Here is a 24,805-nt window from a genome sequence, read left to right as displayed (position 1 = left end):
AGTCCAGTCCTTTGCTGGTCATAGCTATGTTTTTTTTCCCCAGCAAAAGCTCTCATTTCTGTAAAAAAACAAACATCCTAATTTGGACATTTGAAAAGTTGGTAACCCTGAGTGAGTTAGCCAGTATAATTTCCTTAGCTGAATTGGCCAAGGACTGTTTCATTCTTTAAAGGAGGCTACACTTTGGACTAAATATAAGTCATTCTTAAATGTAAAAGCCGAACTTCAAATCCTGATAAAGGACACCTAAAAAGTGCATTATTTTAACTATATTTAAAGTGAAGTCTGTGATGAGAATACTGCAGAGATAAAATAATAGCCGTGACTTAAGGACTAAATGCTGCTAGCTATATCTGAATTTTATTAAAACTGGCATGAAACTTGATATTTACATTTTCGTTTTTTGATGGAAAGAACAGAGTCGAGCCATCAGGATAATAGATAAAGCGAGAGGGACAATAGATTTTGGACATGTAATTCACAGAAAAGGTGAAGACAGTAAGATCATGAACTGTCTCTTGAACTCCAGAAGAGACAGAAAGAGGGCAGGAAGTGGTTCTGTCTGTGCATTGTCATTCAAATAGCTGAAAACAAGCACAAGACAGGATGCTATAACCCTCATCAAGCAATGAATCTGAAAAGAATTGTGACCTTAACTTGAGTTCTCTATGGACCGTCCTAAGTTAAGGTGAAAGGGACATAGTGTGTAAAAGTACAAACAGCTGTTAGTAGAAAGGGCTGTTTCAGTATTTTAGCCTCAGTGAAAACTTTGCTAGGATTCTGAGACAGTGCTATGGCCTGTACAAATGCACTTTTTTAAAGAATTTTAGGAGGAATAAATAGAATGGCAACTGGGAAAAAAATGTAAAAGTCCCAGGATAAAACACCTTTATACACAGAGATGACGACTGAGGTGTTCCGGAGAAAAAAACAACATTCCTGGACAGAGCTGTTCAGAATTATGGCAACATAATGGGAAATAGCAACGGCAGCTAAATTAAGGTATTCAAATTAAACCAGAGCAAATACTACAGAGGAGAGCTTTCAGTTTCTGAGCAATTTCTTAACCAAATGAGCAGAGGCAGCAAAGTTAGAGAGGGAAAAGTGGAGGACAAATGTGAAGTAGAGGAATGAAAAGGTTGTAGAAGAAATGCAACAGAAGTAGCAAAGGAGTGGCAGTCCTGACGTACAGCACCAGATGGCCAGAGGAAGGTATAACTAGGGGTGGGCGGGTTACCGGCATTAATCATAGAAGACATGGCCTTCTGAATTTCTTAAGCATTTTTTTCTGGTGTAGTGTAAAATACAAATGAGTATACTGTCATTTGCTCTTGTCCAGAAATGACTTAAACTAATTTGTTTTTAATTTTTTGAAACTACGAAATATTTTCCGCCAGTTTGTTTACATATTATTGCTTACAGGCTTTGTCTGGATTTATCATAAGGGAGGATTCTTAAAGATTAACAAAAGGTATACACTATGTTCACAACGTGAGGTAACTTTTCTGAATTCAAGAACAGTCCTACCACAGTGCCTTTGCCGTCTATTCATTCGGAAAGGTTACTCAAAGTGTTAACATATTATATACTTTGTGGTAACCTTTATGAATCCCCCAAAATCTTTACTATCTCTAGTGATCTGAATCGGAGAAAGGGGTTTTGCTTGCCTGTATCAGGCAGGTACCACAGAGTTATGAATTTCAGTTGAAAGCACTTACCATGTCTCCTGTTTGTATCACAATAAGTCCGAATTTTAAAGTTCATGAAGCAGTGTTTTTTCAGCTTTGTTTCCTGCATTTTGGTTAGTGCTGTGTTTACTGCCTGCATCGCTAATGTGCCTTTTATGTTAGTTTATGTGCTTGGACTGAGTTTGGCACAGGTAGCGTTAGTCCTGTGGGGAGTGATATTTCTTGGACTTGCGTATTGCTGTTTTCACCCCCGTGGGAGCATGGCAGGTGTTGCTGAGCAACAAGTGGAATTGCCTTGTGTACCAGAACGAGGTGCTCCAACATTGATTGTTTCTCTGTATGTGTATCAGGTACTGTGAATCCCTTGATGTTATTTGAAGGAGTCGGAGAGGAGGGTGTTGTGATCTCTGCTGAGCCGTTTGATAGGGTCGAGTTGCGAGCAACAGTTGCGTGAATGGAGGCTGATTTTATGAAGTTGAAATGACTACAGACCCAATGGCAGCATTTTGAAGTTTGCATCAAAAGGAGAATTGTACCGAGGGGATTAAGAGTACTGAAGATGCCCACCATGGGTAATTCATACCCGGACTTGCTCTGTAAGTGGCAGCAGGCTAACGTAGAGGTAAGCCTAAAGTATATGTCACTTCTGAATGAATTCTTCCTACCGGAAGAATCTGAGTTAAGAGAAAGTATTAGAGAACAACAGAAGGAGTTGCATTGTCATTTTCTGGCTGATGTTGTTGACAGACTTATTGATTCTACACTGGATACTGTGCAGTTATATGTGAAGTGCTTACTGGCACAAAAACAGCACAAGCTCAAGAGGGACATAGATGACTTTAGGTTAGGCCAGGTCTTGGCTGAGGACATACAGTAATGTGCATGGACCTAATGCCGCTGTTTCTACTCAACAGACTGATGCATCTAAAGGACAAATTCATGATACTAATGTGGATGTTAATATGCCTAAGAGTGTAACTGTTAATGCAAGTATGAATGATAGCTCTAGTAATGTATTTTCTATGAGTAATGTGCCCCAGGGTTCAAATGTCCTTGATAGGGCTTTTTCTAATGCAGTTGTTTCTGCTGAGTTGGAGCTCGAGGGTTCAACTGTGGTGGGGGTGGGTTGTACTGTCCCCCCCCCCAGTGGGCCAATCTGTCATTAGTACTGACCCGTTGGGGTGTGTGGCTCAAATAAATCCGAATCTGGAACCGGTGGTTAGGAGGAGGGATTCCAATCATACTATGCATGCTGCACATAGTTCTAGTCATGACAATGTTGGCACTGCGATTGTCAATCACCCTTTCCCCATCAATGTAGTTCACAGGGGAGCGGGGAGATCGAGATCTATGAGCAGGGGCAGGACGAAGAGGAAGTTGTCAGCAGATGCCCAGGTGAACCAAAACCTCAAGAAAATGTGGGAGAAAACTGGGAGACGTTAGTGCATAACATTTCCTCCCGCCCACTCACGTCAGATGAGTTTGGGTACTATCAAAGGGATTGACTTTTATACCTAGTTGTGACAGTAATTATGTTGATACCCTAGTACAGTTTATTTATTAGGAATCTGTGCCTTAGATTGGAGTTTAAGGATACAATACAGGTGTTAGATGGGAAATCGTTTAAGAAGTCTAGTGTGTACATGCCAATGGTACCACTGCTAGTAGCTGCCTTCAGTAAACTAGTTGAGAATGATCTGTATGACATGGAAAAGAGAGTGGGTAAGTCTAGTAAATGAAAGGGCAATTTAACTTATGCAAAGAGGAGAGACCTACAACTGAGGAGTGATCCCTCCATTGTCATTAGACCTGCTGACAAGAGGGGTGCCCTGGTAGTTATTGACTCTTGAGTTCTATGATGAGGCAATGAGGTCTATGTTATCAGACCAAAGGTTTTACAGTTGGTGGAATGTAAGATGGTGGATATACATGTCCATAGAATGCAGATGGTTTTGGATGATTTGATTGAGTTCTATGATGAGGCAATGAGGTCTATGTTATCAGACCAAAGGTTTTACAGTTTGGTGGAACGTAAGATGGTGGATATACATGTCCATAGAATACAGATGGTTTTGGATGATTTGATTAAGACCAATGTTATTACGAATGAGTTGTATGAATATTTGTTAGTGATCCCCTCCTGCCAGTGATACAGGGTCTTCCTAAGATCCATAAGGACAGTGTGTCCACCCATGAGGCCCATTGTTGTGGGCAGGGGGTGGATCACGGAACCATTTTCATTGTACGTGGAGAGGTTCCTGCACCCAGTGGTCGACACAAATGTTTATATTTTAAGGGACACAAAACAGTTCCTGTTGAATTTGTACGAGTCTGAGATCCGTCCCTGTTGATTTCCCATATTACTTAGTCACAATGTTTGTTCAGTCCCTATTCACTGTGATACCAAACAGAGATGGGGTGCAGTTGGTGTCTGATTACTTGAAGGACAAATCTGGATTAGGTAGTGATGCAGTGGATCTGTTAGCTTTGTTTTTGTAAGTTGTGTTAGAGAACAACAGCTTTTGTTTTGGCTCTCAGTGCTATTTACAGATGGATGGCGTGGCTATGGGCACTTGTTGTGCCAATATCTACGCCAACCTCTTTATGGCTGCATGGGAGACCAAGTTCTTGTTTAGTATAGGTGATTTTTCGAGGAACGTGATGTTTTATAGGCATTTTGTAGATGATGTGTTTTTCATTTGGAAGGGTACGAAAGATGAGTTATCTCTCTTCTTGGAGAGAGTTAATGTTCTAACGCAATATCTGAAATTTACCCATGTGGTTTCTGAGAATTGGATTTCCTTTTTGGATGTCTACTTTCAGAGATTGGAAAGTGGCCCATTGAACACAGGAGTGTATAGAAAGGAGTGTCAACGCAATTTATGCAGTATGCATCCAGGTAACCTCTTTGGTAATATTGTGAGGGGTCAGGTATATAGGACATTATGGTATAATCCCAGTCGGGATGGTTTTGAGGCATATGTTAGGGATTTATGTGAGAGGTTTAAGAGCAAGGAATATCAGACATCTGATACGGAGAGAGGATTGGCAGACCTCATTAATTTGTGGGAACAAGCTGCTGCACCCTTTTTCTCTGAGACTGTAGTGGACCATGATGGTCCCTCCCAGGGTGTTCTGGCAGGGAGTAGAAACCATGGTCTCAGAGTGCCTTTATATTATACTAAGGATGTAGCTAGGTTGAAGGATGTGATTAGATCACACTGGGGTGTGTTAACACTGGACCCGAATGTGAGGGAAATTGTGGGTGCTGCCCCAGGTTTTGTCTATAAGAATAGATTGAATCTAAAGAAATTGCTGTGTTATCCCTTTATGGATGGTGGAGGTGATAGGGTTGCTGGTACTGTACCCTGTGGTAGTTGCAACTATTGTTGTTCCATAGACACTGATGTCCATTTATATCGCCCTGTCTGTGGCACTAACCATGAAGTTAGAATTCATGCAAACTGCGAATCTACACATGTTTATTTGGCCTCCTGTGGAGCCTGTGCTGCATTTTATGTTGGCAAGACTGACAGGAGCCTGAGAGACAGAATAAGGGAACATCTCTACCAGATCAGGATTCATTCCTCTGTCAATGCTCTGTCCAAACATGTCTTGTCTAATGATTCTACACATCTTTTTCATTTTAAAGTACTAGATCTTACACACACTAGTTTTAGGGGGGAGTGTGAGGGGTAGAACTGAGAGTATTGAATCTAAATGGATTGTTAGACTTAAGAGCAGATGTTTTTCCTGGACTGAATGAGAAAGTACCATTGAGACCTTTCCTGAAGTCCAGGAGATTGAAGTGATATGTATGACTGTGTGCTTTTTACATATATTATGAGAGCATTTTTATGAGAGGATTTATTGTTAGCGTTGTGCAATTAGTATGAATTTATGCAGTTTTTTTGTTTTTGTACATCTCTATTCATGTTTTATAAGTGGTATAGGTGTTTTTATTTTACTATGGTTAATGTACTTTAGAGTAAGCACTTCATTTATGTTGTATACCATGATAGTTGTACTGTGCCTTTAATGGTTTATCTGTTTTTAGCACCTTTTTTTGCCATATAAGGGTGTACAAGGGGGGGGGGTTCTTTTGGTCTGAAGAAGCCTATCCAGGTGAAAGCACTTACCACGTCTCCTGTCTGTATCAGAATAAATCCGAATTTTAAAGTTCATGAAGCAGCGTTTTTTTCAGCTTTTGTTTCCTGCATTTTGGTTAGTGCTGTGTTTACTGCCTGCATCGCTACTGTGCCTTATGTGCTTGGACTGAGTTTGGCACCGGTAGCGTTAGTCCTGTGGGGTGTGATATTTCTTGGACTTATTGAAACCACCACTTGTTCTTATTGATAAATTCCTTGAGGTAGATGTGTTCAGGCATTAGGCTACTGTGGACTCTATAAAGAAGGGTAGGGCACTTATTTGAGCCTCACAACTATAGACCAATCAGCCTTACTTGTGTTTTTTTGGAGTAAGTAATTGGTGGACCTGCACTGGGACACTGGTAACATTACAGCAATAGACTCAAGGCAATATAAATTTGTCAAGGAACACCTTCCCTACTTTGAAATTTTTGGTAGTTGCCAGTGGCATTTGGAGATGTAATAGTGGCATATGATTAGAGACTGGCCATGTATGTGATGTATTTTGATTTTGCAAGGAATTCACCCATCCCTTCCATAATGGTGTTATAGATAAACTACTTGAATTTAACATTAACAGTTTCATAGCTAAGTGAGTGAATAACTGGTTGTGGGAGAGAATGGAGAAGATGTTAACATGTTGCCTGTCCAAGACTAATGAGATTCAAGTGGAGTCTGTCAGCTATAAATGTAGACAGAGAGCAATGGATATTGAAGTACACAGAGCATTGGACCTACTAAATATTATGATGTCTGCAAATGATGCAAAATACTGTGTGATGGTTTGGAAAAAATAAATAAACAAACACTCGGTAGTACCAAACTTTAGGGGGTGAAGATGTACATTTTGGTTACAAAATTAATGGAGAGATACTAAAGATTGACAATGAACTAAAAGATATAGGATTCTTTGAGTAGTAAATTAAGCTTTGTTTAGCTTTCTGAAATCAAAGTAAAATATCCTACTCTTTTAGCACACCTGATACTTGGAGGCATATCCACTAGACCATGGCAGGTCATTATAATATTATATATACAGTGACACACAAATCTATAATTAAATATAATACTTCATTCAGCAGTCTAAAAGCAGGTGGCATAAATCAGCATGAGAACTCAGGGGTTCTTAACAAAGAAAATACAGGGGCTGGAATCTATAAAACACTTTATACAGTATAGGCAGTGTCTCTTTTCCCTGTATATCACACAGTCGAGGAGACTTGGCATTTACAGCCATGTCTGATATAATTCCTGCCAGTTTATATAATGAGCAGTACACGTACAAGGTCCATTAACCTACTGCTATAAATTAACATAAGTAGCAGTGACATGGAGGTGAACAATACTGTTACACAGCCTTTAATTTATCAGTTTGATTTTTGTCTAAGTAGCTTTTTGTACTGTGTCCGTCTTCTCTGTGTCCTCCCACATCACAAAAATGTGATATTGGTGATATAGCAATCCTCCAAATTGTGTGTGCTTTAGAACATAAAGTAATATTATAAACCAAGATGAATTATTTTATGTAGACTGAGCACATGTTAATTGGTATTTTCAATAAAGGGCTGAATATTTTATTCCAGCAAGCCTTTAGTCCTGTGTTGTGGAGTATTTATGGGATATTAAGTATGTATATGAAATGATATTAACTGCTTATATAAATTATATATCTTAGTAATAATTCACTTATTTTGTCTTCATTAGAGTTAAATTATGGTAGTACCTGTAATTGTTTTCTATGTTTGGTTCAATTCGGCTATGAGCAGAGACTGAGAATGTGCTATTGTTGACCAGAATAACTCATTCAGGTCTGTGCACATATGGGAATTAAATTCAGAAAAGTTATTGTGAAATATACACATGATATACACTTTGCAGTAGCCATTTTTGATTCAGAGACAGCCCTACTATAGTGCATTAGCATGATGACATACAACGTCATGGTGGGCCATTTCTGTGGCCATGCTAAATGCTAATGAAGCATTGCAGGGGAGTAGCCTATTTTAATTAGACATGTGTTCTTCCCAAGAAATGCCTGCAGTAAGGCTTTTACCCAGCTGTGCTATTTAAAAATCACTGGTGATTTGATGGCAGACCAAAATATAAGGCAAAAATCTGGACATTCTGTGAAAAGGATGGCGCAGTGGTGCGGCGTTCAGATGTCATCTCAAATCAAGAGGTTCTGCAGTTCAATTCTCAGTTGGGGTGCCTTCTGTGTGGAGTCTGCATGTCCTCCCTGCTTTCTTGTGAGTTTCCTCCCTTGTACAAAGACATGCGTCTGGAATGTTTCTCTCCAGGCCTCCGCTGAAAATTGACTTCATTCCAAGTCGGACTTTCTCAGTAAACTGATGTTAAATAAATAAAACTTCGCCGTGTGAAGTAACACTGCTGCTCATGTTAATGAGTGCGACCAAAAGCTCGGGTTCACCCATTATAGAAGAGGGAAGTGCTGAGAAGTTTAGCAGATGGGTATTTTATGGGTGTCTGCCTGGGAGGTCACAGTTAGGAAGTTAGTTAGGGGATAGGTAGGGCAGCTTTATATTTGTGAGTGTGAGTACATGGATGAGTATGTTAGGAAGTTAGTTAGGGGATAGGTAGGGCAGCTTTATATTTGTGAGTATGAGTACATGGATGAGTATGCCTGAGTGTAATCAGGGGTGTGTGTCTGTGTCTGTGTGTCTGCGTGTGTGTCTGTGTGTCTGCGTGTGTGTCTGTGTGTCTGCGTGTGTGTCTGTGTCTGTGTATCTGCGTGTGTGTCTCTGTCTGCATGTGTGCATGTGATATCCCAGAGCAAGAAATTAGAAGAAAGACTAAAGTAGTGGGAGGACAAAGGCCCCAAAATAGGGACAGACTTTAAATATTAGTCATAAACTTAGAAAGTGGTCAGAATAACAGGATTTGTGTTCATGTGCATTTTCTGAAGGATATGAAATCTGAAACTAAATTGTACAGCATTATTTAGTGACTTCAATCCTCAGTGATTTGCCAGAAAACAAATAAACAGATTTTATGAGTGTCAGACCAAAACATGAGGCAAAAATCTGGACATTCTGTGAAAATTTGGACAGTTGAGAGGTATGGTGTGTGTGTGTGTGTGTGTGTGTGTGTGTGTGTGTGTGTGTCCACGCTGGCGCGCATGAATGTGTTAAAGAATGTGTGTGGGGCAGGCTGTCACACCTGCACACTCCCTAGACTGTATCCCGCAATACTGAGGGAGGTAAGGAACATTAGACACCAAGGATGCGTTTCATTCATGTCTTAACACAACTTAGAAAAAAAAAATTTGTAATATGAAAGCTGTGGGTCTGTAAGGGACCTAAAGGCACTAAATAAGATTAAAACACTATATACTATTCTGCCTCACTCAGAGAATACCAGTCCTTTGCAACACTACTAGACACAAGGGATTCTTAAAAATATTACCCAAGTCTCTAAAAAAAAAAAAAAAGAAAGATATGCAAACTGAAGGGGGAGGGGAGGTTTCAAACCCTTCACCCTTTACAAAGAAAGCAGTAGCATTAATCCACTACGAGAAATAATTCATTTGTGAAGATGTTATTTTTATGTAAGACGTATGAAGTTCCAAAGTCTGGCCTGATCCAGTGCTTGCAAAAACTGTGAATTATGAGGGGAAAGGTACATATAAGGGGCAAGAGCAGGAGTGTCCTGTAAAATCAGGGACAGAGAGTTGGGGGTTGGGGTGCTGAACATAGTCCAAATGAATGTGACTCCAAAGCACGACCTACAACTGGAGATCATGTCCAGCATTTAGTGTCTTAGGGAAAGTATTTAGCAATGCCCCTACAGCCACTGCTCCGATATCGTCCAAAGATACATTTCTGGCAAAGCAAAAGGTAGTCGCAACTCTTTGCTCATATTTTAGGAAACAGAACTGGATCCACTATGAGCTCCTGTCCTGCATGGATACTGTCTGAGGCATTTTCCCTGAATGTACATACACTGCACATTCAGGGAAAGTCACTTAAACATTTTTCTGTGGGTTAGCAAGTCACCTTGCATCCCCACAACCCCCCTTACTTATATATATGTATATATAAATTGCACAGTTTCATAAGTCTTGGAGGAAAAGAGAGACACCTTTTAAAGGTGAAACGCATCTCACACTACTGCAACTTTAGTACCATAGCAAGCACATTATAGGAGATTGCCTTGGACAGTATATTTCTGGGGTATTAACATTAAAAACAGATTTATATCTCTCTACATAATTTAATGTAGTCATTTATTTTTGAGGGGGTCAGAATGGAAACCTTCAAACCCATTTTTTTTTTGAAAAGGAAACAAAAGCTGGTAGTTTGTTTTTCAGAATGATTTTGTTCTGTCTAAATAAAATCTAAACAGTTAGGCTGCATGCAAGGAATATATGTGGTCCAGTAAATGTTTGAATCTGTTGAAATAATCTGGTAAAAATGAAAGGCAAATGAATTTATTATTTGAAAATGGTTTCACTGGCTACCTAGGACATGAAAGAGGTTTTTTTTTTCCTCAAGTACACACTGTCTTTATGTAACCTAGGTAAGGCAGGTTCACACATACATCTTCCAGCTCTGAAATTCTTTTGTCTATCAGAAAAATTTTCCAAGATACACATCTGAGATTCTGACTCAAAGGTTGGCAGAATGAAATTCTCCAGTATGACCTAGAGGACCCTAGGGGTAACGAAGAATGTAAAAGGAAGGCTCCCTTTAGATTCATAGACTATTACTAGGTTAATGACTCAGGGGGGGGGGGGGGCTATTCTAAGACTTGCCAAGTCTTCCCAAAAGAATAATGATGTCCTGTATCCAAATAGGATATTGAGGGTCAGACATTTATAATCTACCTCTGTCCATAAGGTACATGGATACCAGATCCAATGTAAATTTCTTATTTCCCATCCACTGGTCTAGGTTGTGTTTTAACTGAGTAATAGGTGAACTCAGCTTCATATGGATCAGAAGCCTGGTCCAAAGAGGGGCAGTCTCTGGGACACATATCTGTCTCTCCAGCATGTTCCTTTCAAGTTACAGGCAAAATTCAGGTCCCTAGACCTTGTATTTCTGGTATTCTTTGACTTGCGAATATGTAGGAGGTTCATAAATGTGGGGTTTGTGGATGCCTTGTGAGCCAGGAATAAATCGCCCCTCAGCAATCTATGAGTCAAGGGAAAGGGATTTAAGGCAATATACATAAGATAGGTATGTTATGCCTTGTATCCTTTTTGTAAGGCACCATTGAGGTTGCTGTAGTTGCTGCATATGCCTGGTCAGGCACATACCAAAGGGAGCATTATACTCTATGATTGGTCTGATAAGGGCAGAGAACAGTGGATTAATGACATGTTTGGACCTAGGTGCCATGCCCTTACTTAAAAGTTGTGCAACATAAAAGGATTTCCTCACCACTGTGGCCCTGTGGTTGTCGAAGGTAAGGCTATTGTTTACATGTGTATCCAGGTCCCTGACCACTGGGTTGACTCTTAGGGCTGCATTATCAACACAGTAATTAGTTGGGATGGTTGATTTCCCAAAGGGTACAAATATGCATTTCTTAGCGTTAAGTTTAAGACCATGGCTGTGTCACCATTTGTTAGTCAGAGATATAACTCCTTGAAGAATACAAGTGTCTCCAGGGGAGTTGATGATAACCCTCAACTTGCAATCATCTGCAAAGTTAGTCAGCCATAAACCTTCAGCATTAACTTCCATTTCAAAGAAATAGATCCCAAAAAGGAGCAGGCCCAGTACAGAGTCCTGGGGGACACTGCTAGTGACTGGCCTCTTAATATAGGTGGCCGCACCATTTTCCATTTCAAAGAAATAGATCCCAAAAAGGAGCAGGCCCAGTACTGAGTCCTGGGGGACACTGCTAGTGACTGGCCTCTTAATATAGGTGGCCGCACCATTTTGACCTCCTGGGTCCTATCAGTGAGCCATTTGGCTATTCAGTTGGTGATTAAAAGGGTTTATACCTAAATTAGTGAGCTTGTTTATAATGCCTGAGTGGGATATTGTATCAAAAGCCTTGGCCAGGTCGAGGTAAGCTGTATGCACAGTCTTACTGTCATCCAGCGCTTTGGTGACCCTCTCAAAAATGTCCACCAAATTTAATAGGGATGACCTTCCTTTAACAAAGCCAAACTGTGATGGGTCCAGCATTAGCAGGTTGATTATGTCCTCATTTATCATATCCATGCTGATTCTTTCCATGGGCTTACATATGAGGCTGGTAAGACTTATGGGCCTGTAGTTACCAGGATCAGCGTTTGGACCTCCTTTGTTCAGTGGAATGACTGTAGCCATCTTCCATTCCTTGGGTACAAAACCTGAATGAAGGCTCCACTTGAAAAGTGATTCAAGTGGACCAGAGAGGTCATGTTTCATGCTGTTTAGTAAACATTCCAGGATGTTATCGGGGCCCATCGATGCAGTGTTTTTGGCCTTGGAAAGTACATTGATGACCTGTTACCTAGTAATGGTTGGCAGGATTACATTTTGTGGTATTTCCTTTGGAATATCGGGGATGAGTTGGGGGAGGAATTTGAGCTGAACCTGTCAGCCAAAAAGTTGGCAATGGCCTCCGTTTCAATGTGGGTGATGCCATTTACTATACGCTCTATGCATTGTTGTGTATTTCCTCTGATGTTACAGGCATAGCTGCAGAAAGCTTTGTTATTGTCCTTTACCTGAGAAGCTATTTTTTCTTCAAATTAAGCTTTTGAAGTATTAATTAACCCTGTTAGCTGCCTGTTTAGATCGGTCAGGGGAATTTTGGTATGTATAGCTTTGTTCCTCCTATGCTTGGCCAAGATTTTTTTCTTTCATTGTATAACCAATTAATGTGGTGATTCCACCAGGGTGGCTTGTCTTTTGAGTTTGTCTTACTCTTAATACGAATGCACAGCTCACACTATACAGCTACCAATATGTCTGTACAGAAGTGTTGTAAATAGCTGAGTGTATGCTATGGTGTTTACTGGGTTTGGGGGTGCTTGGAATTTAGCCAAGGTGTTGCTTAGTAGAGAGAGGTTAGCCTTGGAATAATTCCTAAAAGTTTTTGGTTTCACTGGAGCCTCAGATTTAATTTTTGTTTCAAGTAATACTGCCAAGTTTTTGGTTTCACTGGATCCTCAGATTTAATTTTTGTTTCAAGTAATACTGCCTTATGGTTAGATCTGATGAGTGAAGATATTACTTTGGATGAGGAACATCAGTCCCCCATGTTACTGAGGATGCGTGTACCCCTGGTAGGAGAGTGGACCAACTGTTCCATGATGTTGGTATTAACAAAGTTTAGGGATCACTGAGTTTCTGCATTACAAGTGATGAAGGATTCCCAGTCTATAGAGGGGTAGTTGAGATCCCCCATGAATATCATATTAGGTTGAACAGTGAGGAACTCTAGTACATTGAGATAGGTTGGATGGGTTTCCTGGGACATGGAGGGGGACCTATAGGTTGCAAGGATATTGTACAACACCTTGTTTAAGGTGAGTTGCACATGTGGGTCAGTGGGTCATACACTTTAACAAGTCTTGATGCGAGATTGTTTTTAATGTAGACTGAAAACTCCTCAACCTTTAGTTCTCTCCTGTGCAGTAATTGGTCTAAAGGTGTGAAAGGTATTAAACTTGCTCTGATGAGGTACTATTAGCAACTTTAAACTATGTCTCTGTTACTACACAGATGTCTACACTTTCCAGGGAGAGGAAGGCTTGCAGAAAGTGGAGTTTCTTGTTAAGACTTCTAGCATTGAGCACTACAACCTTCAGATATTCCTTCATAGGTTCAGTTAAGTTGGTAGGTTTATCAGTTTGGCATTACCTACAAAAGGCAGTATGGGGGTGGAAAAGGTCTTTGCCTATATCTGAAAGCCTAGAGAGGATATGTGCTGACTATCCATGGCAAAGCAGCATGGTCTATCAACCATGTCTTCCCAGGTCGTCAAATATTGTACCCCCTGGACTGACAGCAGAAGCTAAGCCAGTTGTTAAAATGAATAATTTTCTGTTGGTAACATGGCATCATCCTTAGAGAAGGTAGTATGCTGCTCAGTGTTAGGCTCATACCTGCCTGAGACATGTAATCAGCGAGCTCGATCATGTATCGCTTCGTATAGTCAAGGGAGGTATATCTCAGGTCATTAACACCCACATGGACTATGACAGTCATACTGGTATCATTGGTTCAATGACCTGAGTGCCGGTGTGACTTGATGGACCCTAGCCCCAGAAAGGCAGCTAACGGTGACTCTCTCCTTACTCAGTCTGGTAAGGGGGACATCAGTGTGCCTCATTATAGAATCACCAGTGACCAGGAAATTTAGCTGTGCACTGGTTTGTCTTAAGGGTTTAGCAGTGGAGGTACTGGATACAGTAACAGTATGTGCAGCTTTGAGTGGTGTTTTAACAGAGTGTTTACATGGAGTCTATATTAGAACATCGAAGTTTTACAACTTTGAATGTTCTAATATCGACTCCTATTCAGCGAACAATTTTTTCCTAGGGAAAGAATTCGCTTTTCCGAAACACACACACCAAACAAATAGCAATCCACACACTTACACTTAAAATCTTACAGCTAACCCTACACTAAACTGTGCAAACACCACTAACTATCCACTTACCTTAACCCAAACCCTAACCCTAAGGTCCGTCACTATCACCTCACCCGCGCTCTAACCCTAACTCACCTAACCCTCACGTCCACACAATCGCACACATACCTAACCCGTGCCCTAACCCTAACTCACCTAACCTGCGCCCAGTCTCACACTTACCTGAACCCGACCCATAACTTTCCACCACAGCGCTGAAAATAGCGAAGCGACAGAAACAGACAACTGAATTCTTTCCCTAGTAAAAAATTTGGTTTTCTGTCGTTTGACTATTTTCAGCGTTTGCTGAATAGGGGTCGATATTAGAACATTCAAAGTTGTGAAACTTTTATGTTCTAATATAAACCCGTTTACATGATGGCTAAGGGCCCTTTCTTTGATTGTACTGTGCAGGAGGTCTTAGTGTTTTAGGAAGGTTACCCCCAAGTGCCTCAGCATAAGTAGTTTTATATATAGGGTCTTTACCCTGTGCAGTAGGTGTGGTGCATGTGTCACTGATAACCTCTATAGGATTAGTTTTGGTTGTATGAGAGTTTTGCCTCCAGTGTTAAAGCGTATTTACACTTCTTGCATACTGTATCTGTTTTGTAAGAATAAGTAGCCTGCCAATGTACATGAGGCAGTTCATACAATGCTTCAGAATACCCATCTTAAACAGACTGGCCAAAGAGAGACTTCATGGCTACTGATCTACTAGGAAGGAGTGAGAAAAAATATTGAACAAGTCAGTAAGACAAGGAACTTAATGAGCAATTCTCAGCTATGAGCAAACTAGATGCTCTAGTAGTTAAAAAAATATATATGTCTAGACAGAAATGCCACAAGACCTTCCTAATGTAAAATAACTGGCTTGGAGCCAGGCCAAGACCTTAAACCAGAACAAAGACTAAGAGTTTTACAACATTTTAGAGAAGCTAAAGATGTGGAACTAGTGCCTTAAAAGGAACTGGATATGGCTATTAAATAAAGTGTAACAAAGAAATAATTTAATCCTGAATCAAACATCTAACAACTAATCCTGGATTAATCTCTTTCACTGCTATTTGATTGTCCATTGTGGGGACAGCTGAGGGACAACTGAGAGACAATCATCCAAGTATGAAACCACTTTAGTTGTGTGCAGCTTCTGGTTAACAGCTACAATGGTCATACACTTGATGAACACCTTGGGAGCCATGGTGAGCCAAATGTTCAGTCTAAAACTAGTAGTTTATGGGTCCTATTTGGGAACATAGAAACCCACAGACTCGTGAGCAGTTGTTTTTTGAAAGTAGGCATTCTGGAATTCCAAAGGGCATGAACAATCTCCCTTATACAGACAGAGTTTTCAGATCAAGAATCAGCTTGAGGTCTTTTTGTTTTCTTTGGCACTAAAATGATCTGAAGTGGGTTCCTTATCCATAAGGGCCAGGTAACCTAGTTGTCAGGATGTCCTAGTTGTATCAGCATACATTGAACAAGCTGATGAAAATGAAAATGGAACCTCCAACATCAGAATATTTTGTTGTTTTGTATTCTGCACCATCACACTGTGCAGAAACACACACCTATCACCTCTAACTTTTTATTTATGTTACTACAGGCTACTGTACACCATAACATATACAGGATGTCTAAATATAACTACTACTTTTGTGTCACCAACTCAGAAGGAATATATGCCAATCATGTCTGTGTATTTGAGTCTGTTGCACTCAAATAATGCAGATGAGCATATAGCTGAGAGTACCTGACGTGAGCACTGCGGGTGGAATACAAGAAAGAAAACTAGTATGTTTTTTAAATTTTCTATGTATGCTGCAAACTGCATAAAAGGTTGTAGCCCAATTCCACATGCATTCCTTTCATTTCCTCGTTTAAAGATCACAAAATAGAATAAGCAATGGCCTCAACTGAAATATTTTTGAAACCATATCTAAAAGGTTTGCTGTCTAGTGGCTTTAGTAAGTGGATGCTACACCATTTTTGAGTACACTACAGTGTTAATTATTCTTTCTACCTTAAGTGCTCAGACACAAGGAAATGATCTCTGACTTTCTGTTTTTCTCTCATGTTCAGACTTAGATGCTTATTAGATTTTTATAATACAGTAATGTGTCATTGAATACTGAGTAACAAATGAAATCTGTTTGTAATGTGAATCATGTGAGATACTCTTTCCATGCGGTACAAAGGAAGAAAAAAAAGGTCATGTGCATGTCTATATTTTGCAGGAACTAGAAGTTATTTAATCTTTGTGTAATATTCTGTCTTCCACAGGGAGATCAAAAGAATGATTGCTGGATTTTTTGTCTGGCTGTCCTGCTAAGCAGCACCTTTGTGTATAACAGTATGGGCACCATTGACCAGACTGCAGTGGAGAGGCTACAGTATCCTTTTTTGATGGTTTCAGCTGTACGTTAGTTTCAATAGGTTTGCCTGCATACTCATGCAAGCCCCTCTGGTTTGCAATGTAATTCAACCTCTATGCAGCTGATTCAGGCAGTGACATCTCGTATGTTCTGGAATAATAGCAAGGTATGAATATAGTCCACAGATTAAGAGAAGACATAACCAAACACTAAGTGTAAAAGAAGCCCCTCCAAAAGAAGCCCCTCCAAGTTGAGGGCCACCCACTATGTGAATGTAGTCTTTGTTGGCATGGAAGAACCCATTACAACTCAGTGGATCTGTAAACGTGACTCCTGGGAAGTAAGAGTAGCGGAAGCACAACTACGCATGGGGATTTACGTAATGCATAAGTTCAGATGTATAGCATTATTTATTTGATTACTGACTTTCTGGGTTGCTTTCTTACTGACCTGCTTATTTGCAGACTGGGCTAAACTAACTGACTTACTTTCTATTAACAGGGTTAGCCCCCTTCATAGGTTCATAGGTGTTTAATAGGTATATTTAAGCCTAGTCATACATCCCAAATCTCTGATAAGTTCTGATACTTTTGATAAGTGTAAACAGGGGCTTGGGAGATGAAAGGTTTAAAAGCAGGGTCCTGGGAGATGAACCATTTACAGGTTGCCTGTGTCCATTAGAGACATAGGTGCCAAACCAGGGATGAATTTCCTGTTCCCTATCCAATGTCTGACTTGCATGACTAATCCCAAGATGACAACTGACAGGCAGAATGTGGGATCTTCAATAATTGGTGGTCTTGCCCTATATGTTTAAAGGTAAGATGAAAAAAATGGGTTATATCCTAAGCACTGCAGTGTGCACTAAGCAGATAAATATGAAAAAGGGGTAACCATACCTCTCAACCTGGAAACCTCAAAAATCTGGACAAAGCACCATGAAAAGTAGGTACAACTGGGCAAAAATCTGTACGCTGATTAACATAAATTTGTGTACAGAATTGTGTGACGCTGCCCAGTCCAATGGAATTGTGGGATACCAACATTCAAACACAAATTGAAGAACAGACAAAATATTAAACACAAAATATAAACAGAAGAATAGTATTTCATTTATTTAAACATTTGAACTTGTATCAAACTTTAAACTTGTATAAAACTAAAATACAATTTTCTGTTATAAAAATAAAATAAACTGCATTGAATCAAGAGAGAGATGGCTACAGCTGACAACACACAGCAGCAGCAGATCCCATGTAGAAAATTGGATGGGGGGGTTTGATGATGATGGCGATGATTTAATTCCAGACAAGGTTGCATTGCACTAGTTGGCTAGAGTATGAAAGTTCACTGGCCTTTACCTTCTCTGAAAAAAAAGGATTGTTTTGGTCTGTGTGTGTGTTTTTGGTTTTATGCTTCAGACAGCTCATTTTATTCACATGTACAAGCTGTCAAACTCTCAACAAATGGTAAAAAGTTGACAATGTTTTATGGCAGATAATCATGACCCCCCCCCCCCACCCTCCCCTTCTTCAGCACAGGTCATTTCATTCACAGTCAAGAGGCCAACTAAACCTCTTTCTGTAAGCAGGACGATGGTTAATGTGAAAGCACAAATATTCCCTGGGATTCAGCAAGCAGCCGTGCAGGAATAAGTTATTCCTGTATGGCAGGGACCATTTCTGTTCAGCACGGCAGCACGCCATGCATATGTCTGAAGGCGCATCACCATGCTCTAAAACAGACACAGTTTTCAGGTACAGGGGGTGTGTGTGAGAATAGAGCTCTCACAACATACACACCTCCTGCACTCCAGAATTGCCTTTTGGCAATTTTAAAACGAGTGAGAATGCTCGTAACACCCCAACCCGTCAGGATAACAAATCTGGTCAAAGCCATAAGGGACAATCATCCCTACCAAGACAAATGTTGTCAGAATAGCACATGTAGCATACTCACATAGCGCACACCTCCCAACCCATCAGAGTAAGGAATGTGGACAAAGCCAAAAGGGACAGTCGTCCCACAAAGCAGAAAGTTGATAGAATAACAGGCTCAGCATTAGCAGGTATATTCTGAAGGGTACAAATAAAATAAAGAAATGGTAGCTCCTGCAGGTACGGCAGTTGCATGGCTCCAAAAATCCAAATTGCAATAAAAAATGTCAGAGAACCAGCAAACTGTAGCGTTGGAATATTTATTCAGTTAAATGGCTAAATAGCCTTAACATGAAAAAAATATATAACTTTACACATATATTTTGGATTTGTTAGCTATACTGATGGATCTAACTAGGTTATTACAGGGATTATTATCAGATCAAGATGATTTGGGCATATTTAGTTTGGGTCCAACAACAAATCAGAACAATGGAATTGACAATTTACAACCTGAAAATACATGCAAAATACAATTCCTTAGATTAAACAAAATCATGAGGTCTTTGAGGACCAATGTGTGGCATTCAAAGCTATTAAAGGCATATCTAACTAAAGGCATTTTACAGAGGGGGCTTAGGGTATATATACAACCCCTAGTCAATAATATTGACACTGAGCTTACGGACCAATGGGCCATGGCTCAACAAAAAGCCACCATGGGCTTTGTGGAAGTATTAGCGGCCCATTATGAACGAACCATTGATAAAGACATTATGGAAGTAACCCAAATGTGTGAGGATCTAAAGAGGTTTGAGAGCCAGCCCTCTTATATTACAGGTCTCAACAAACTCAGCCAGGACCTATTAAATCTGGAACAACAGCTTAAGGAAAGAAAGATGCGAAAGTTCCAGAGGGACTTGGCTGACTATGATATGGGAAACCCATTCACTACTAATGAACACGTTAGGTTTGAAAACACCAACAGGAAGGTAGTGAAGCGGAAACGACCTAGGTCAGTATTGAAAAGCCCCTCTTCATCTAGTTACGATACCTGAGGGGATGAATCCTCATCAGGTATGGATCCAGAAACACAGCACGCCCCAGATTCACCCCTTTCCAAGTGAAGCAACACACGGGTCCCTTTAGGGGCAGACAAAGGAGGGGAGGGAGGAAACACCACAAAGGTAGACAGTATGGAGGGATTATTGAAACTAATGATTCAGAAATAACCATTAAGAATAATATGTTAAATATTTCCTCCATTTCTTTGTCACAAATACAGATACAAGTTTTGAATAAAGGGCTGAATTTCATTCCTGTTTTTTTGTCTCTGAAGATATTCTTGCACAGGACATCATTTCTTTTTGTAGATTGCTAAACTTAAGGATACATTTTCAGTCAACATCTGTGCCTGACTGTCAGAATATGTTTAAATATCATAAATCCCATTTTACTCCACCAATGCATCATAATGTTTACATGTTACAGACTTCTATTCTGAAAGATTTACATTTTCAGTCTACGAAATTTCAAGCTTAATCTAATAATCTCTCAAAGATTGAAATTCAAGCCATATGGGAATTGGAGAGCAACCATGATCTGGTCATACTACCTGCCGACAAGGGTGGGGCAGTGGTAGTTATGGACTGGACACAGTACAATATGGAAGCTGGTAGACAACTAAATGATGGGCGATACTGTACATGCATACCATTGGACCCAACATTTAGGTTTAAGAAACAAATAGGCCAATTTTTGGTGTCTGCCAGGGATGAGGGAATTACTGACACTACTCTTTACCATCTGACGGTGTCTGATCCAGTGAGCCAGTACATCTATTTTCTCCCCAAGATACATAAGCATCTTCCATCAACCACCAGGTAGGCCCATTGTCTCAGGCAGGAGCTCCATTACCGAGCCCCTCTCACAATTCCTTACAAAACATCTACAGCCATTATTGAAATGGGTTTGGTCCCAAATACAGGATACCACAGAATTTCTCCAAGTGATCTCTGAGATGCAGTTGGAACCAAACTGGCTCATGTGTACTTTAGATGTCTCCGCATTATGCACCAATATTCCTCACTGGGCGGGCTTGGAAGCATTAGAATACTGGCTTTATAAGTCAGAAATGTATCAACCAGGGTTTAATACCTTCTTGATATGCCTTGTGGAACACATTCTATCTAAGAACATATTTTATTACCAAAATAAATGTTATCTGCAGGTCCAAGGCACAGCTATGGGGGCTTCTTTTGCCCCTATTTATTCTGACCTCTTCATGCTCCATCTAGAGGAACAATTGATTTATGATAATATGCATAATATCTACTTAGAGGAGATCTGTAGATGATATCTAGATGATTGTTGGCTGGTATGCAGATCAGATGTAGAATATCTTATGGAATTTGTGGGGTACCTCAACGAAAATAAATGGGGCATACATTTCACAGTTGATTATCAGATTAACAGGATCATTTTTTTGGATGTCCTAATTACCAGTAATAATGATCAGACACTGGAATCTGAGGTCTACCACAAATATCCCCAATATAACTCCCTCCTCCATGCTTCCAGCTTCCATCCACCACACATCTGCAGGAACATTCCCAAATCCAAGTTCCTGCAGATGAAACATATATGCTCACATAATGCCACTTATGAACAATATAAGGAGGATCTTACCACCAGATTCAAGGATAGGGGTTACAAAATGGGAAACATCTACAATGCTAAGAATTGGGTGGCCACACTTGATAAGAAAGAGCTTTTGAGATACAAAGAGAAGAAACCAGAGGATGAATCTAAGATTCACCTAGTTACCACGTATGGAAGAAATACCGATGTGTTGTTAAATAGTGTCCACAGGCAATGGAATATTCTTCAAGCAGACAGCAAACTCTTGAATTTCCTTGAGGATAGGTGCTATTTTTCCTTTAGAAGAAGTAAGAATTTAGGACCACACTTCAGCCATTACAAACATGATTTCAGGACCAAGGATGATTCAACACACTACCATAATGGGTAATTTACTCATGGGCTGCGTCTCCTGTGGTCACTGTACTCATTGTAGCAAAGTCATGAAATCCAAACAATTTACAAGTAAAAATACTGGCAACATGTTTGACATCTCATTCTTTGCTAATTGCGGGGCAGATTGGGTGGTCTACCTGGCCACAAGTACCTGTTTTGCATTTTATGTTGGACAGACCTCTCGACTCCTTAGACTCAGAATATCGGAACATTATAGTGATGTTAGAACAAAGAAAATTACTAATGCCACTATATAAACATTCACTGGGACACATGAATGCACTTTTCAGATTTATGGTGATTGATAAAATTACTGGCAACAGGTTAAACAAAATGGGATGGCACCAAATATAAAATAATAAAGTAATTTAAAAAAGAACAGAGATAGCAAACCAATGACCAACTGCAGCAAAGCCAACATATACACCAACTATATGCGTTTCCTTCAAAAACAGTATCCAAGGTTAAAATGATATAAACTATTTATTAAAACAGGTTAGCGCTTTCACCGAAGTGGCTTCTTCAGACCTACATTTTTAATTGATCAACAACTCTTTATATAGCGCTATAAGGCGGGAAAATCATACAATCTTAAAGATACATTACAATCAGTACATCTGAAGCATATAAAAATATATATATAAAAAACTTCATTAATAAAACTATAAAACATTACTAATATATATAAAAAATCTAGTAACACTAACTTAAATCTATAATGTACAGTTATATAATATTGATATAAATCAATGTTATTTGACACATTACCTATGTAACTTCTTGGACTTTAAAAAAAGGTTTGACAGGAACCATACCGTTAAGGCCAGGCGGGACATCAGATCTCAATTTGATGATCCAATTCACCTCTCTTGTTTCGGTATAGGTCCTGATATCACCACCTCTAGGTCCTGGTGTAATTATCTCTACAATTAAAAACTTAAATGTATGTGTGTTCCCTCTCTCAATGACATGTCTGGCCAAGGCATTAGATTTCAGCCCTATCCTAATATTATAAGCATGTTCACGTATCCTATCCCTGAGTACCCTATTAGTCTTACCGATGTAGAATGCCTGGCATTCCAAACAGGATGCCAAGTAGACCACATTCGAGGTAAGACAATTCCCATGTATTCTAAAAACATATTCTCTAGATGTTACTGGATGAATAAAGATGTTGTCTGTATTAATATAATTGCAAAAATTACATTTATTGCACTTCACCGTCCCATACGACTCTACATTATATTTCACCATTTGTTCTTTGGGGTAGCATAATAATCTTTTCAAATTCTTTTTGTTCTTATAAATAAATCTTGGTGCTTCCCCAACAATATTCTTAAGTTCATGGTCTATGGTTAGAATGTCCCAGTGTTTTCTAACAACATCTTTTATATTCCCCACATCACTAGTATAGAATATGGAGTAGGCTGTTCTTCTCTCTATAGTTGTTTCCTTGTTTCTTACTAGGGACTCCTGGGTCATATTTAAACTATTTAAATGCCCATTACTAAAATAGGGAGCAGCACTATTCTCTCTAAGGGTGGGCATATCTAACAATCCTTTTTTAATCTCATTGACTGAATAGCCTCTAAATAAAAATCTATTACTTAATTCATTAATTTCATTAATATATCCTAATTCAGTGGGATTATATCTGGATATACGAATCGCTTGTCCTTTCACTACATTATGATATACGTACCCCGGATGCATGCTTGTTCTATGTAATAATGCATTCTTATGGCACTTCTTCCTAAATACACCCGTGTTAACCAATCCATTGGGTAACTTTTCTATATAAATATCCAAAAAGGGGAGCTTAGTTTCTGAATACTCATAGGTAAACTTAAGGTACCCATTACTGGAAATAATAGCATCTACGAACTGTGCTAATTCAGTTGACGTACCTGTCCAAATAAGGAACAGGTCGCCCACGAAACGTTTATAGAAAGGCACATATTTCTTAAAAAGATACATAGGGAATAGATGAACATACTCCCATTCAGCCATATACAGGTTGGCGTAGCTATTGGCACAAGATGTACCCATAGCTACGCCATCCTTCTGTAAATAGAATTCTCCTTCAAAATAGAACACATTCGATTCTAGGACCATCTCTAAAAAATACATTAAGAGCTCTATCTTAGTTGCTTGCATCTGTGAGTTACGTTTCATATAGTTACTTAGCATTAAAATTCCTTCAACATTTGGAATAACTGTAAAGAGAGATCTTACATCTAAGGAGACCAAGAGATAATTAGTTGTTGTATCAAAATTTCTCAAAAATTCATTCAAATCCAACAGAAACTGTTTTGTATCTCTCAAAATATAAATATTTTTATCTACTAATGGTCTAAGCTGACTCTCTACATAAACAGAAAGCGGTTCAGTTGACCATCCCCTACCCGCTACTATTGGTCTAAATGGGGGATTTCTCATATTTTTATGTATTTTCGGGAGTCCATGCAAGACTGGTATCAAGGGAAATTCAACATACATAAATTCATATAATTCTTTATCAATAATATTTGCTTTATATAGGTCTTCCAAATTATTTTGAATTTTATATGCAATGGTACCAGCCATGCCCTGTTCTATATGCCATAATATGTTTCATCTGATAGCATAAATCTCATTCCATCAATATATTGTTCCTTATCCATTAATACAACCCCTCCACCCTTATCAGCCGGTCTGATTGCTAGGGATTGATCATTAATCAAACTATTGAGTGATGCCCTCTGTTTATACGTTAGATTAAACTTATTCCTTGGTATCCTATTACCCTTACTTTCATACATCCTAGATATATCATCTTCTACTAGTCTGCTGTAAGCAGCTAATAGTGGATGAAGTGGTGGGGTGAACACACTGGGTTTCTTAAACTCTTTTTTAGGGTTAGAACGTTGGTCATTAAAAAAGATTTTTAAAGAAAGGTTCTGGACAAATAACTTAAAATCCCTAATGGTTTCTTCATATATGCTAGCATTGGTCGGAATAAAGGATAGACCCTTATTCAATACTATCATTTCATCAGTTGTTAACAAACGCTTGGAAATATTAAAGACTAATTGTTCTTCCTCCCTTCC

At 39.4% G+C, this 24,805-nt stretch overlaps 1 protein-coding gene across 1 annotated transcript in view; it reads left to right on the top strand.

Moving 5' to 3' along the window:
* The window catches only part of LOC122808436 (guanylate-binding protein 2-like), a 79,967-nt gene that overhangs the window by 31,666 nt on the left and 23,496 nt on the right, over positions 1 to 24,805 (top strand). The window contains exon 4 of the mRNA XM_044079399.1: positions 16,712 to 16,821. Coding sequence (XP_043935334.1) covers positions 16,712 to 16,821 — 110 coding nt within the window. The remainder of the gene's footprint in view (positions 1 to 16,711; positions 16,822 to 24,805) is intronic.

This window comes from Protopterus annectens, chromosome 8.part0 (genome assembly GCF_019279795.1).
Source record: "Protopterus annectens isolate FY-2018-M chromosome 8.part0, PAN1.0, whole genome shotgun sequence".
NCBI classification, from domain to species: domain Eukaryota; kingdom Metazoa; phylum Chordata; order Ceratodontiformes; family Protopteridae; genus Protopterus; species Protopterus annectens.
The sequence above is the reverse complement of the archived record's forward strand: the minus strand, read 5'-3'. Positions and strand labels throughout refer to the sequence as shown.